General features: G+C 35.0%; 1 protein-coding gene across 6 annotated transcripts in view; it reads right to left on the bottom strand.

Annotated features, from left to right (window-relative positions):
* SMAP1 (small ArfGAP 1) overlaps nucleotides 1-13,718 on the bottom strand; it is a 192,442-nt gene that overhangs the window by 100,481 nt on the left and 78,243 nt on the right. For 5 of the 6 annotated variants that reach the window (XM_010371535.2, XM_030928337.1, XM_010371506.2 and 2 more), the window contains exon 3: nucleotides 1,491-1,576. In XM_010371535.2, coding sequence (XP_010369837.1) covers nucleotides 1,491-1,576 — 86 coding nt within the window. Of the gene's footprint in view, nucleotides 1-1,490; nucleotides 1,577-8,353; nucleotides 8,474-13,718 lie in introns of all 6 variants that reach the window. The other variant, XM_030928336.1, reaches the window with a different exon arrangement.

Raw genomic sequence — 13,718 nt, 5'->3', positions numbered from 1 at the left:
AACCCTTCGCAATTTGGACTAAAATACCTTCCAAGTTTCTTCTGCACTAAAAGGTCATGTTCTCTCATCTCTCCACACTTTTACTCACACAATTTTTTATACCTGAAATCAACCTTCTACCATTAACCCTGCAAACTTTCTATAACAAAAACAGCCTTGGATATCAGATTGCTAAATTTGTGAGAAAGGAGTGGCGTGAGCAGAAACAGAAAAGGCCAAATACAAATTACTAACTTCTCAATTATAATTTAAAAGGTTTCTGTCCAAATGTGGAAATAAATATATAATGACCTGTATCTCTGTGTGAGAAAAGATATCTCTTCCACTGGCCACAAAATTGTTTTACTATACAAATGGGTACAATATAACTGATCTTTAATAAACTACATTTTATTGTCAAAGACACAAATGTTACCTTCAAATGGAATCCAAGTACCTACAATTAATCAGATAATCTTAATTATAAAGCAACACCATTTTGATGAGCTGCTTTTTCAAACTATGAGTTATAAAAATCCTACAGAATTATGATTTTATATTTAACAAACATAAAAAACATTAAAATGTTTTCATGGAAACTATTCTATCCACTCATAAAGGTGGATTCATAAAGCAAACATAGTTGTGCAACCTACAACAGAGTGTCAGTAGCATAAATTACTCAGAATTTATACTATGTAGTTTGTCTTCTAAATGCCACAAGGCCTCACATAAATATAACTACTATATAAAGGTAATCAAAGATTATATGGAAATGATTTCTAAAATACTCAGGATAGTTACAAATTAAGTCTCTAATAACAGTCTAAAATAATAAACAACATATACTTTCCATCGAGAGATGGACAGCAGTCAAGAAGAATCCGTCATAACATTTTACACTTAGTAACAGAGATGCCCCTCAACTTACAATGGGTTAGGCCCCAGTAAACCCATCCTAAGCTGCATGTATTTTAAGTCAAAAATGCATTTAATACACTTGACCTACTAAACATAGCCTATCCTAGCCTACATTAAATGTGCTCAGAACACTAACATTAGCCTACGGTTGAGCAAAATCATCTAACACAAAGCATATTTTTAATAAAATATTGAATATCTCATGTAATTTATTGAATACTGTACTGAATGTGAAAACAGAATGGTTACACTAGTACTCAAAGTACAGTTTCTACCAAACGCATACTGCTTTCTCACCATCATGAAGTGGAAAAATTGTAAGTCAAATCATCATTGTGAATCAGGGGTCTCTAATTACTTCTAAATACCATATGTATCATGTATTTTTATGTAATTATGTAATCTGTGTACCAAATTCCTACTAAAAATCTACTATATACAAAGCACAGCTCATAGCAAGTCAATATCTATCTTTAATGAACAATAGCGTGATAAAGTTCACATCTTCCTAAATACTAACAGATAAAATATGAACTGTAAAAATGAGTTGACGTTTTTTAAACTCAAAATAAGTAAGTTTTAAAGGATACTGATCTGTCTGTGGTCTCCGAAAGTTCTCTGGAAGATTGGCTTCATAGAGTAGTCTTGCTTTAGTATTTCCCATATCTTGCATGCACTATAATAAAAAACAGTATTTTCATTACTCACATGAACATTAAAAAGTGATTCCTGCGCATACATACACATATACACAAATACCAAATAATTTATTATTTCCAATATATTCTCCTTAGAAATATAATTTAAATCACAACTATGAAATTAATCACTCAAGTTAAAATAGGAGCATATTTTTAATCCTTCACATTTATCAACATATGTTGATCCATAGTCCATAATCTTCTAAATGTCTTTTTTTGTGAAAACAGTACCACCTTTACACTTACTACTTCCTAAAAGTGAATTCCCTGGTAGTTTGTAGGCAGTATTGCCATTTTTTCTTTAGTGCACCACTTGAACAATGCTCCCATTTCCAGGGCTGACAAGTTCTTTGTTTTGAGCTTTGAAATACCCTGGGAGTCTACTTATTTACAATCAAGATCACAATGAAGTCCAGATAAAAGAGAAACAGTGCTGCCCTAGAACTCTGCAGAAACGTATTAATTTCTTTTGAGTTATTAATAATAATCCCTTTGAGGAGTTTCCCTACAAAACCCTACTAATAAATTGTGCCTAATGCCCAAACTTTACATGTAAGTTCAGTTCACAGAACCTCCTCCCTAAAAATCTGTGAATTCCAATGGTAAGAACTATTACTCTGTAAGCATAAAACAATTTGATAATTATTTAAACCAGTTTAATTACGTTTCAGTGTCATCTACAAGGAATGACTATCCAAACAGTACTTCCTTGAGATTCTATTATTTTAGAAACTAAGTGTAAGATTTACGAACATTATAATATTATATTACATCATTTACATAGAACTTGAGTTCCTTAAAATGTTTTAACTGGTAGAGAGATCAGTTTTCTTAATTTCTTTTTCTTTCGATTTCCCAGACACACACCCCTATGTCCTTGAGATGACAATCCGGATTTAACAGGTTACCTGACATCTGCCTTGAGTTGCAGCCCTCAAGTGCACACAGAACTATCTTTCTTCAAACAAAAAATATAGTGACTCTTCTCCTGAGAGTTTTAAAGTGCACTAAATTCCCATATACAATCACCTCTAGGTTATCTATTCTTCCTCACCTCAATGTAAGTATTCTCTCAGAGTAAACTACATTTCTAAGTCTTTCCTCTAGAGATAATGAGAAAGTGAAGTAATGGAGGGGGGAGAAAAATAGTGGGGGGGGGCTTTATCATTAAGCTCTAAGATGACATAGAAGGCAGAATAAACGTAAACTTCAAAATTGGGTAAAATAAAAAAATTATAAAACGTAAACAGTATAAAGTCAGAGGGTTCTATGACATCACAGTGGCTACCAGCATGAAGTTAGCAGAAGAAGAGTTAATATGTAATTCTGTGTGTGGGGAGAGGAGCTGAGAAAATACCAGTATAGCTCACCCTTCCTGAAAATCGAAAAAAAATGTTTTCCATCTCAAGCATTCAAAAGATGTTGCATCTTTGTGCTGTGACGGGAATTTGTAAACAGAAGTTGATCAAGTTATATAATCACAAAAACATTAAACATTTGGAAAAAACTAGACCAAGTAAAAATGCCTCTTAGTCTGCAATGAAGCGAAAAGTAATTCAGATACAGTTCACTGAGACTGCAAAAGTAAGAAAATTTGAGAAGTTTCTATCAAGCAAGCAAGAATATATAGAAATTTTAACAGAAAATTTAATAAGATTAAAAATACTATACTATATCTCATCAATCCTCATTTACATTTTTCCACATTTTAACATCTTTGAATTAGGAATGCATCTCACAATTGATGGTGTCTAATAATTGGTATTTTTTTCTTATTAGTCCATAAAGCAGATGTGCTTCTTACAATCAGCAGTATCTTATATTCAATGACTATGACTGTATACATTTATTTAACATAGCTCATTAATATCTTGGGGGGAAAACAATAAATAATTAGGAACAAGGCAGACATGTACATTACACCAAACTATTAAACATTGTTCTAGTGATGTTATCCCAAATAGATAGTAACACTAAAATCTGAAAGGTACAGGTGATGTGAAATAATGAGTCATTTTTATAGGAGATCACTGCCAAAAAGTGACTGGGTAAAGGTGCATGTATGTGTTTGTTAGTTGGGATTTGGGGAAACAAGAATTCAATGACATCACAGATGTAAAGAGATCATTTGGTGACTATAAAAAAACCAAGCTTAGTTTCTAGGTTTCCAAAAAGTAGACTAGAAAAGGGTGGAAGGTAGGGGAGCAGTAGAAGAACCAGTGAAAATGAAAGGTTGGGCAATTTGGAAATGAGAGGGCAGGGGAATAAAACAACAGGAGCTAATGTTTTTGGGAGGTGATAAAGAATATGGTGCAAACTAGCTGTCCTCAAGGACTAAAGGCCCTGAAGAGTAAACTCTGCCCAGTAACTAGCAGGAAAAAAAATAATTCAAATAGCATAATAGCTACAGTGACAAGCATTAGCCTCAATACTTTACCTATATTTGCAATTTTAAATTTCAAAACCACCATGAGATAGGCATTATTATCCTAATTTTACAGGAAAAGAAACAGAATCTGTAAAGATGTTAAGTAACAGGCCTAAGATTCTATCAGTCTCCATAATTCAACTCGCAGTAGAACCAACATCACCCATCAATGATTTTTATATTTCAGGCTTCATCCAGTGGAACTGGGACTATGTCCTGCAGGGTTTACTAACAGCAGGCTCTTTGTTTTAGAGGTCTGGTTTTCATTTTACAGAGAGGAAACTGAGGCACAAAAAGGTTGTATGATTGTTCTACTGGGTAATATAATGCATCACTGACATGGCTGAGACTAAGATCCAGTTCCTTCACTCCCAATCCATACTACCATGCAGCAGCTAGTCAAAAAAGTATCTAGGAAATATTACAACAAGACAGAAGATGCTATAAGTGTTACCTCTATTATTAAAACATCATTCCTGTTGTTAAAACATTATTCCTTTTCTTTTAGGTTCTCTCACCAAAAATGCTTCTACTTATTCTTTGGCAATTAATTATTCAGTTTTCCAAAGCTAAGTCAAGCAGACTGGCTGCAAAAAAATGGGGAGTGTGGAGGGGATAAATGACATATACTTTGTCTAAAAGAAAAACTAAGCTCTATTTTTTAAATTATTTTAAATTATGGGTAACAAACTAGCTATCTGAACCTTCACCATCCAGTTCCTATGAATCAAGCCAGATCCTAAGTACTATTTTAATACTTAGTACTTAACATCATTTTGAAACACATTTTCTAAACTTTCTTTCACTTCTCCAATAGGAGAAATAATTGTAAGGCTATCAAACAAACCACTAAAAATTCAAAGATCTTAGTAATTTTGAAAATTCTTCGGCTTAAGAGAAGTCACATCATTCCCTGTCAGTATGTTTTTTCTCTTTATCTCACACTTCAAGTATGAAAAAAGAAAGGGGAGGACTCTGAATTACTTAAGTTAAAGTTTCTATTAAATTTATTTTTAAAATATTTTTAAGTAGACATTTATTTACTTGTTAAACTATACTTCATTTCAAAATGCAGATTTAAAAAACAAGTCAAGCATCCAGTGAGGAGAAAATGTATTGACATTCTTGACAAAGTAAGAAATGATTGTAAGACTCTGTTAAATACAAACTCGACATTCATGTTTAAGAAAAATATATTAATACATTGAGGAATAAGTGAACATGTACTTCATAGTTAAGATAAATGTCAGTAGACTGAACATATTTTTATTTTTATTTATTTTTTTCTAAGACAGAGTCTCACGCTGTCACCCAGGCTTGAGTGCAGTGGCACAATCTTGGCTCACTGCAACCGCCATCTCCTGGGTTCAAGTGATTCTCCTGCCTCAGCCACCCAAGTAGCTGGGATTACAGATGTGTGCCACCATGCCCTGCTAATTTTTGTATTTTTAGTAGAGACGAGGTTTCACCATATTGGCTGGGCTGGTCTCAAACTGCTGACCTCAGATGATCTGCCCGCCTGGGCCTCCCAAAGTGCTGGGATTACAGGCATGAGCCACCGTACCCTGCCAATTGAACATATTTTTTAAACCACTGTTATTTACTTTTCCCATTAAATTCAGTCTGTTCTCATTTACCATATGTTCCCAGAATGATGAATTTTGTACCGCACTTTTTTAATTGACTTCATCCAATTGGATCTTGATCCAAACTTACCACCCTTATAATTACAAAGGAAGGCTTCACCTGGAAATAGTGTAATAAACCATTTAAGAATCCTAAACCCTACTATTAAAAGTATTTTGCCCTCATCAATCAATAATCAATGTGTTTTTAGTTTCCCCACATAACCTAGTACATACAACATCACCAGCCCAAAGCATCACATCACTTGAAAGTCAGTATTTTAAAATATTTTTTGAATTGCTGAAATTCATCTACTGCCTAACATATTGTCGTCACAACCTAATGTATATGAAACATTTCTATTTGTGAAACTTCCTAAGTACAAAACATTTTACCCAATCCCAGTTTTAGCATTAAAACAGCAAAACCTCTATTCTAAAACAATTTTAAGTCATTTATGTTTTACAGAGACTGAAGAGAATTCGGGCTGTCAATTTAAAATTTTAACTGACATTTGCTTATCACATTTGTCTAATTTAATAAACTAAAACACACAAAAAGTAACACATGTAACAAAACATGGGAATAGATAAAAAGAAAGTAGGCAGAATCAATGAGTAGGCAAGCAAATGTAATAGGAGATTTCATTCATTTTTAACAGTACCGTAGATGTTTAAAAAAAAAAAATCACTGTTTCACATCAACAGGACATCTCCAGTGACAAATGGCAATTAAGCAGCACACAACAGTTTTACCGAAAACAGAACCTTGAAAAATGTGTGAAGATAAAGAGTAGGAACAGATAAAAAAAAATGTGCCCAAGTTTACGTCATTGTCAGGATCAGGAAACAATAATTAAATATAATAAAAGGCAAAATAAATGACATACCACCTGAAATTCCAAATTAATAATTCATTCCCCTGAAAAGAAGACTTGTCAAATATTTTGTTTTAATCTTCCAAAATCTTGGAAACCAGAGGTCTCTAAATGAAGAATCTACTTCAAAGTATGGCTTTATTTGTCCTAGGCCATCTACAGCCAAATACAGTCTATTCCACGCTCAGTGGCTAAGCCTCATAAATGTGGCTTCTTGGACTTTCCTTCTTTGTACATCTCCCTTTTTCTCAGTATCTTCTTCTTACCCCTGTACTTTGTCCCTCAGATGCTAAGAAGTACCTGAGCAACAGACATTAATAGTAAAACTAAAATTCATTCTAATATATTGTTTCAGGAAGCTATCTGCACAGTTTTCACAAATTTGTATGTGTGTACTGACCTGCCCTTTGAGGTTTACTGATTGTTTTTTAAAAATGAGCTAAGTGGGGGAAAAAATAATAGACAAGCAGATATTGCAACTGATTAGGTTACAATTAAGTTGCAATTAGATCTTCTAAATTCTCAATGGCAAAACTGCAAAATGTTAAAATAATCAGTCAAATCTTAAATATCAATGTTTAACAGAAGGATGCTACAGTATGCCTATGTTTAATCTGGAGGAAGAAAATTAATCTAATAACTATTTAAAATAGTTTCCTACCCAACTGATATGGTTTGGTTTTGTGTCCCCACCCAAATCTCATCTCGTAATACCCACAAGTCATGTGTCAGGAAGGGACTTGGTGGGGGGTGACTGAATCATGGGGATCTGTTCCCCATGCTGTTCTCATAATAGGCAGTTCTCATGAGATCTGATGGTTTTTTAAAATGGCAGCTTCCCCTGCATGCTTCTCTCTCTCCTGCTGCCATATAAGATGTGCCTTGCTTTCCCCTAGCCTTCCGTCGTAATTGTAAGCTTCCTGGGGCCTCCCAGCCATGAGGAACTGAGTCAATTACACCTCCTTTCCTTATAAATTGTCCAGTCTCAGGTGGTATTTTTATAGCAGTGTGAGAACACACTAAGACAAGAATTTTCTTCTACTCCATTTTCTGAGGAACTGATTGAGAGAAAGAAGAGTCCTACCTACGCATCAAAAGATTCTTGTAAGGATATAAAAATGTATGCCAGCTGTAAGTCTGTGTATATATATGTATAAAATATTTGAGGAGAAATATACAAGAAACTGATAAATATGATTACTTCCATGGAGGGCAACTGAATGGCAGAGACAGAAGTGGGAGGGAGAATATTCACTGCACTTGTGTACCCTTTCAAGTTTGTACCATGTCCACATATTTTCTATTCCCAAGAACTGAATAAAATAATTAGAGGGGACTATAATAATCCTGTATTGTTTCGAAATAAAATACTATCTAGAGGGAGCTTAAATAGGGTATCCAAGCAGTACCTGAATCAAAAAAAGGAGACTTTTACTAAGGAGAACAAAGTCTTCTGATAAATCAAAAAGATCATGAATATATATTTTAAAAAATCTCATCCAAGCAGATCTTACACTCAAAATACATTCAAAGCATAAATATGGCATTTATTGACCATGCATTTTTCCAGTATCATCATCATCTTATAGAAACATCATTGTTGCTGATGATTAAAACTTTAAATTTTTAATGTATTTGTGTGGGAAAGGGGAAACTACTTGCTCTATTATTTTTTTAGTCATTAAAAGCTTTAAAACACAAACACTAGGATTTTCAACTGAAAATCTTATTTTCAGCTGAATGTATATTTTTTTAAAAACTTTTATAAAGATAAATGAATATTTTTAGTCCCTGGATAAATTCTTCATGGCAGTAACTCACCTCTACTACCACTTGAAATTTTCCAGAAATTTCTCTATCTTCCTCTCAAAAGCCACCAGGATGTCTTGCATAGGAGCAAGCCTTTCAGGACTGGTTTCAAGATCTTTTGGATTTCAGCTGCTGGAAAAGAAGGGCCATCGTTTTTGGTCTCAGGAACTCTTTGGAAATATTTAATACAGAGTCCATTCCTTCAGTTTCATAAAATTGTTTTTTAGGGGAAGTTATTCTCTGTTTTAATTATTTTTTTTAAAGAATAAATCACACAATTCAAATTTTTTAATGATAACGTGGAATTGGAGACAGCAGTTTCCATACTTTTCACAATTTCTAGATATTCTCAGATACTGATTTATCTGTTGCAGCATTTGCTAAATACTACAAATTGAGAGAATATTTTCTTTTTTGTAAGCAATGCAATTAAACACTGTTATGACAAAATTGGAAAAGCTTCACATTACACTCTTCTGTTGTCTCTACTTACTATAATATCCATACCATTTAAAGTGCAGGAATAGACTATCACTTTCACTCTGGGTGCTTAAGGCCCAGCTCAGGAATTATCCTGGACTCTCCCCTCTTCTGCCAAAAGTCTTGGTTATTCTAACTCCTCAATATATTCTTTGTAGGCATCTCCTGTTTATCAAGTCCACTGCCATTACCTTAATTCAGGATCTAGTCATCTATTGCCTAGGCTATTGCGGGACTATTTTAAGAGCACCCTACTCTCTCCCTACTATCACTCATAGGATGAGCACCAAACCAGTCACTGGCTATAACCTTCACCATTACCTCCTATGACACATATAACTGCACCTAGCAGTCTGGTCAAAGAACACTACTTACTCAAACACGACATGCTTTCTCCACCTTTCTACCAGAAAGGCCCTCAGCACACTGTGGTATGCATTCACTGATTAATAAACAAATAAAGGTTACTATTAAAATAACAGTGATACATTTTAAAAATATTAAAACCTACCACATGACCAGATAATACAATACAAAAAAAAAGGCCACTTTTTTGATGTGCTGAAGATCACCCACCAATTAGTTAATAGAGCCAGAGGCAGAACCCAGTTCTACAGTCCCAGGACATCATTTTAACTACGAATGCTATCTTCTATCATTATTATATTCACACAAAGCAGCAAAGAAAGTGAATACACGTCTAAAATATTATTTGCAATAAAATTAATAATTATGTTTCTAGATGATCCATACATACATGTATTCATTCAACACCCATAACAACTTCCTATAATCTACAGGGGGACTTAAGTCCTTACCCTCAAACAACTTATTATTTATTCTCTCTCAGTTCTACCTAAATTAGGGAGTTTAGAATTAAGAGTTAAATCAAGCTCTGAAACTGAGGCAATAATTAATAGCCAACCAAAAAGGGTCCAGGACCAGACGGATTCACAGCCGAATTCTACCAGAGGTACAAAGAGGAACTGGTACCATTCCTTCTGAAACTATTTCAATCAACAGAAAAAGAGGGAATCCTCCCTAACGCATTTTATGAGGCCAGCATCATACTGATTCTAAAGCCAGGCAGAGAGACACAACAAAAAAAGAGAATTTTAGACCAATATCCTTGATGAACATCAATGCGAAAATCCTCAATAAAATACTGGAAAATCGAATCCAGCAGCACATCAAAAAGCTTATCCACAAGGATCAAGTCGGCTTCAACCCTGGGATGCAAGGCTGGTTCAACACACACAAATCAATAAACGTAATCCATCATATAAACAGAACCAAAGACAAAAACCACATGATTATCTCAATAGATGCAGAAAAGTCCTTTGACAAAATTCAACAGCCCTTCATGCTAAAAACTCTCAATAAATTCGGTATTGATGGAACGTATCTCAAAATAATAAAAGCTATTTATGACAAATCCACAGCCAATATCATACTGAATGGTCAAAACCTGAAAGCATTCCCTATGAAAACCGGCACAAGACAAGAATGCCCTCTCTCACCACTCCTATTCAACATAGTGATGGAAATTCTGGCCAGGGCAATCAGACAAGAGAAAGAAATAAAGGGTATTCAATTAGGAAAAAAGGAAGTCAAATTGTCCCTGTTTGCTGATGACATGACTGTGTATTTAGAAAATCCCATCGTCTCAGCCCAAAATCTCCTTAAGCTGATAAGCAACTTCAGCAAAGTCTCAGGATACAAAATCAATGTGCAAAAACCACAAGCATTCCTACACAACAATGACAGAGCACCAAATCATGAGTCAATTCCCATTCACAATTGCTACAAAGAGAATAAAAAACCTAGGAATCCAACTTACAAGGGATGTGAAGGACCTCTTCAAGGAGAACTACAAACCACTGTTCAATGAAATAAAAGACGACACAAACAAATGAAAGAACACTCCATGCTCATGGATAGGAAGAATCAATATCATGGCCATACTGCCCAAGGTTATTTATAGATTCAATGCCATCCCCATCAAGCTACCAATGAGTTTCTTCACAGAATTGGAAAAAACTGCTTTAAAGTTCATATGGAACCAAAAAAGAGCCCGCAATGCCAAGACAATCCTAAACAAAAAGAACAAAGCTGGAGGCATCACGCTACCTGACTTTATACTACAAGGCTACAGTAACCAAAACAGCATGGTGCTGGTACCAAAACAGATATATAGACCAATGGAACAGAACAGAGACCTCAGAAATATCACCACACATCTACAACCATCTGATCTTTGACAAACATGACAAAAACAAGATATGGGGAAAGGATTCCCTATTTAATAAATGGTGCCAGGAAACCTGGCTAGCCATATGTAGAAAACTGAAACTGGATCCCTTCCTTACACCTTATACAAAAATTAATTCAAGATGGATTAAAGACTTAAATGTTACACCTAAAACCATAAAAACCCTAGAAGAAAACCTAGGCAATACCATTCAGGACATAGACATGGGCAAGGACTTCATGACTAAAACACCAAAAGCAATGGCAACAAAAGCCAAAATTAACAAATGGGATCTAATTAAACTAAAGAGATTCTGCACAGCAAAAGAAACTACCATCAGAGTGAACAGGCAACCTACAGAATGGGAGAAAATTTTTACAATCTACCCATCTGACAAAGGGCTAATAGCCAAAATCTACAAAGAACTCAAACAAATTTACAAGAAAAAAACAACTCCATCAAAAAGTGGGCAAAGGATATGAACAGACACTTTTCAAAAGAAGACATCTATGCAGCCAACAGACACATGAAAAAATGCTCATCATCACTGGCCATCAGAGAAATGCAAATCAAAACCACAGTGAGATACCATCTCATACCAGTTAGAATGGGGATCATTAAAAAGACAGGAAACAACAGATGCTGGAGAGGATGTGGAAAAATAGGAACACTTTCACACTGTTGGTGGGAGTGTAAATTAGTTCAACCATTGTGGAAGACAGTGTGGCGATTCCCCAAGGATCTAGAACTAGAAATACCATTTGACCCAGCAATCCCATTACTGGGTATATACCCAAAGGATTATAAATCATGCTACTATAAAGACACATGCACATGTATGTTTACTGTGGCACTATTCATAATAACAAAGACTTAGAATCAACCCAAATGTCCATCAATGACAGACTGGATTAAGAAAATGTGGCACATACACATCATGGAATACTATGTAGCCATAAGAAAGGATGAGTTCATGTCCCTTGTACGGACATGGATGAAGCCAGAAACCATCATTCTCAGCAAACTATCGTAAGGACAGAAAACCAAACATCGCATGTTCTCACTCATAGGTGGGAACTGAACAATGAGATCACTTGGACACAGGGTGGGGAACATCACACACCGGGGCATGTCAGGGGGTAGGGAGCTGGGGGAGGGTTAGCATTAGGAGAAATACCTAAGGTAAATGACAAGTTCATGGGTGCAGCAAACCAACATGGCATGTGTATACCTGTGTAACAAACCTGCATGTTGTGCACATGTACCCTAGAACTTGAACAAAAAAAAAAAAAAAAAGAATTAGGAGTTAAATGAAAATCTTCCACTAAGTAACATCTTAACAATTTTGCTCACTCTATTGACACAGTGATAATCACCTACATGTAACAGAAAATTCTAAAATATGACATTTTCAAAAAAACCTATTAATATTACTGATCTTATTTAAAGTTTAACCTTAAAAATTGTTAACAAATCAAGAGGAAGAAGAAAATATAGGGCACAATCTTGCACATTCAAATTAAAAATTTGTGTACTTTTTTCCAAATGGATTGTTTAAAATGCAAATCTCTTATGAAACTTCACAGATTAAATTTTGTTACAGACAGTATCACATTTCTCTCTTTACCTCAATCTTCACATGTAGGCAATACAAAAACCCAATGCTAGAGGCTGCTCCTATATTCTCTGCTCTTCTTTGAAGATACATTTAATGATTCTAGCAAGGGTTCAGAATCAACCGAATCTCAATTAACTTAAAAAGTTAAGCATGTACCTGAGGACCTATTATTTGAGAACTGTTATTAGCCTGATCGAATTATAATAAGAAATCCTCCCACAAAGTAAGAAAAAAGGCTTTTTGGCCTACGGTTTTATTGAATAAATGTGTACCAAGAATTGTGTACTGAAAGCTTATTATGTACCTGGTTCTGTAAGACACTATGAAAATTTATGCAAGGGTCAAACCCCTAAGAGATTAAATAATGCTCTAACACAGAGTTCTCCAGATTACCTTTAACTAAAATTTTATTCTATTAAATATTGCTTATCATAAAAATTTTGTCACAGCAGAGATAGCTTTCTGAGTTCCCAGAATCTCCCCAGAAAAAAGAAAACAGAAAGACCTAGGCAGAAAAACTAAAAACCAATGGATGATAGTTACAACAAAATTAAGTGACTGATTATCCCCACAAACCTCAAAATGCCATCAGGTAGGAACAAGCCACTACAATGACCACTACACCTGCCTGATGCCTACAACTAATGGGGAGTCCAATGGATCTGAGAAAAAATAAACCAAAACATTCAACAGATATATAAACTGGAAATCACAGTGAACCAATCTGAGAAAAGCACAGAAGTTGAAAAGGATTCTTCCCCAGTCTGATATGGTTTGGCTGTGTCACTACCCATATCTCATCTTGAATTGTAGCTCCCGTAATTCTCACGTGTTGTGGGAGAGACCCAGTGGGAGATAATTGAATCATGGGGACAGTTTCCCCCTTACTGTTCTCAAGGTCATAAATATGTCTCACAAGATTTGATGATTTTATAACGGGAAACCTCTTTCACTTGGCTCTCATTCTCTACTGTCTGCCACCACATGAGATGTGCCTTTTGCCTTCTGCATGATTGTGAGGCCTCCCC

The sequence above is a fragment of the Rhinopithecus roxellana genome, chromosome 4 (assembly GCF_007565055.1).
Source record: "Rhinopithecus roxellana isolate Shanxi Qingling chromosome 4, ASM756505v1, whole genome shotgun sequence".
NCBI classification, from domain to species: domain Eukaryota; kingdom Metazoa; phylum Chordata; class Mammalia; order Primates; family Cercopithecidae; genus Rhinopithecus; species Rhinopithecus roxellana.
This window is presented reverse-complemented; position numbering and strand designations above follow the sequence as displayed.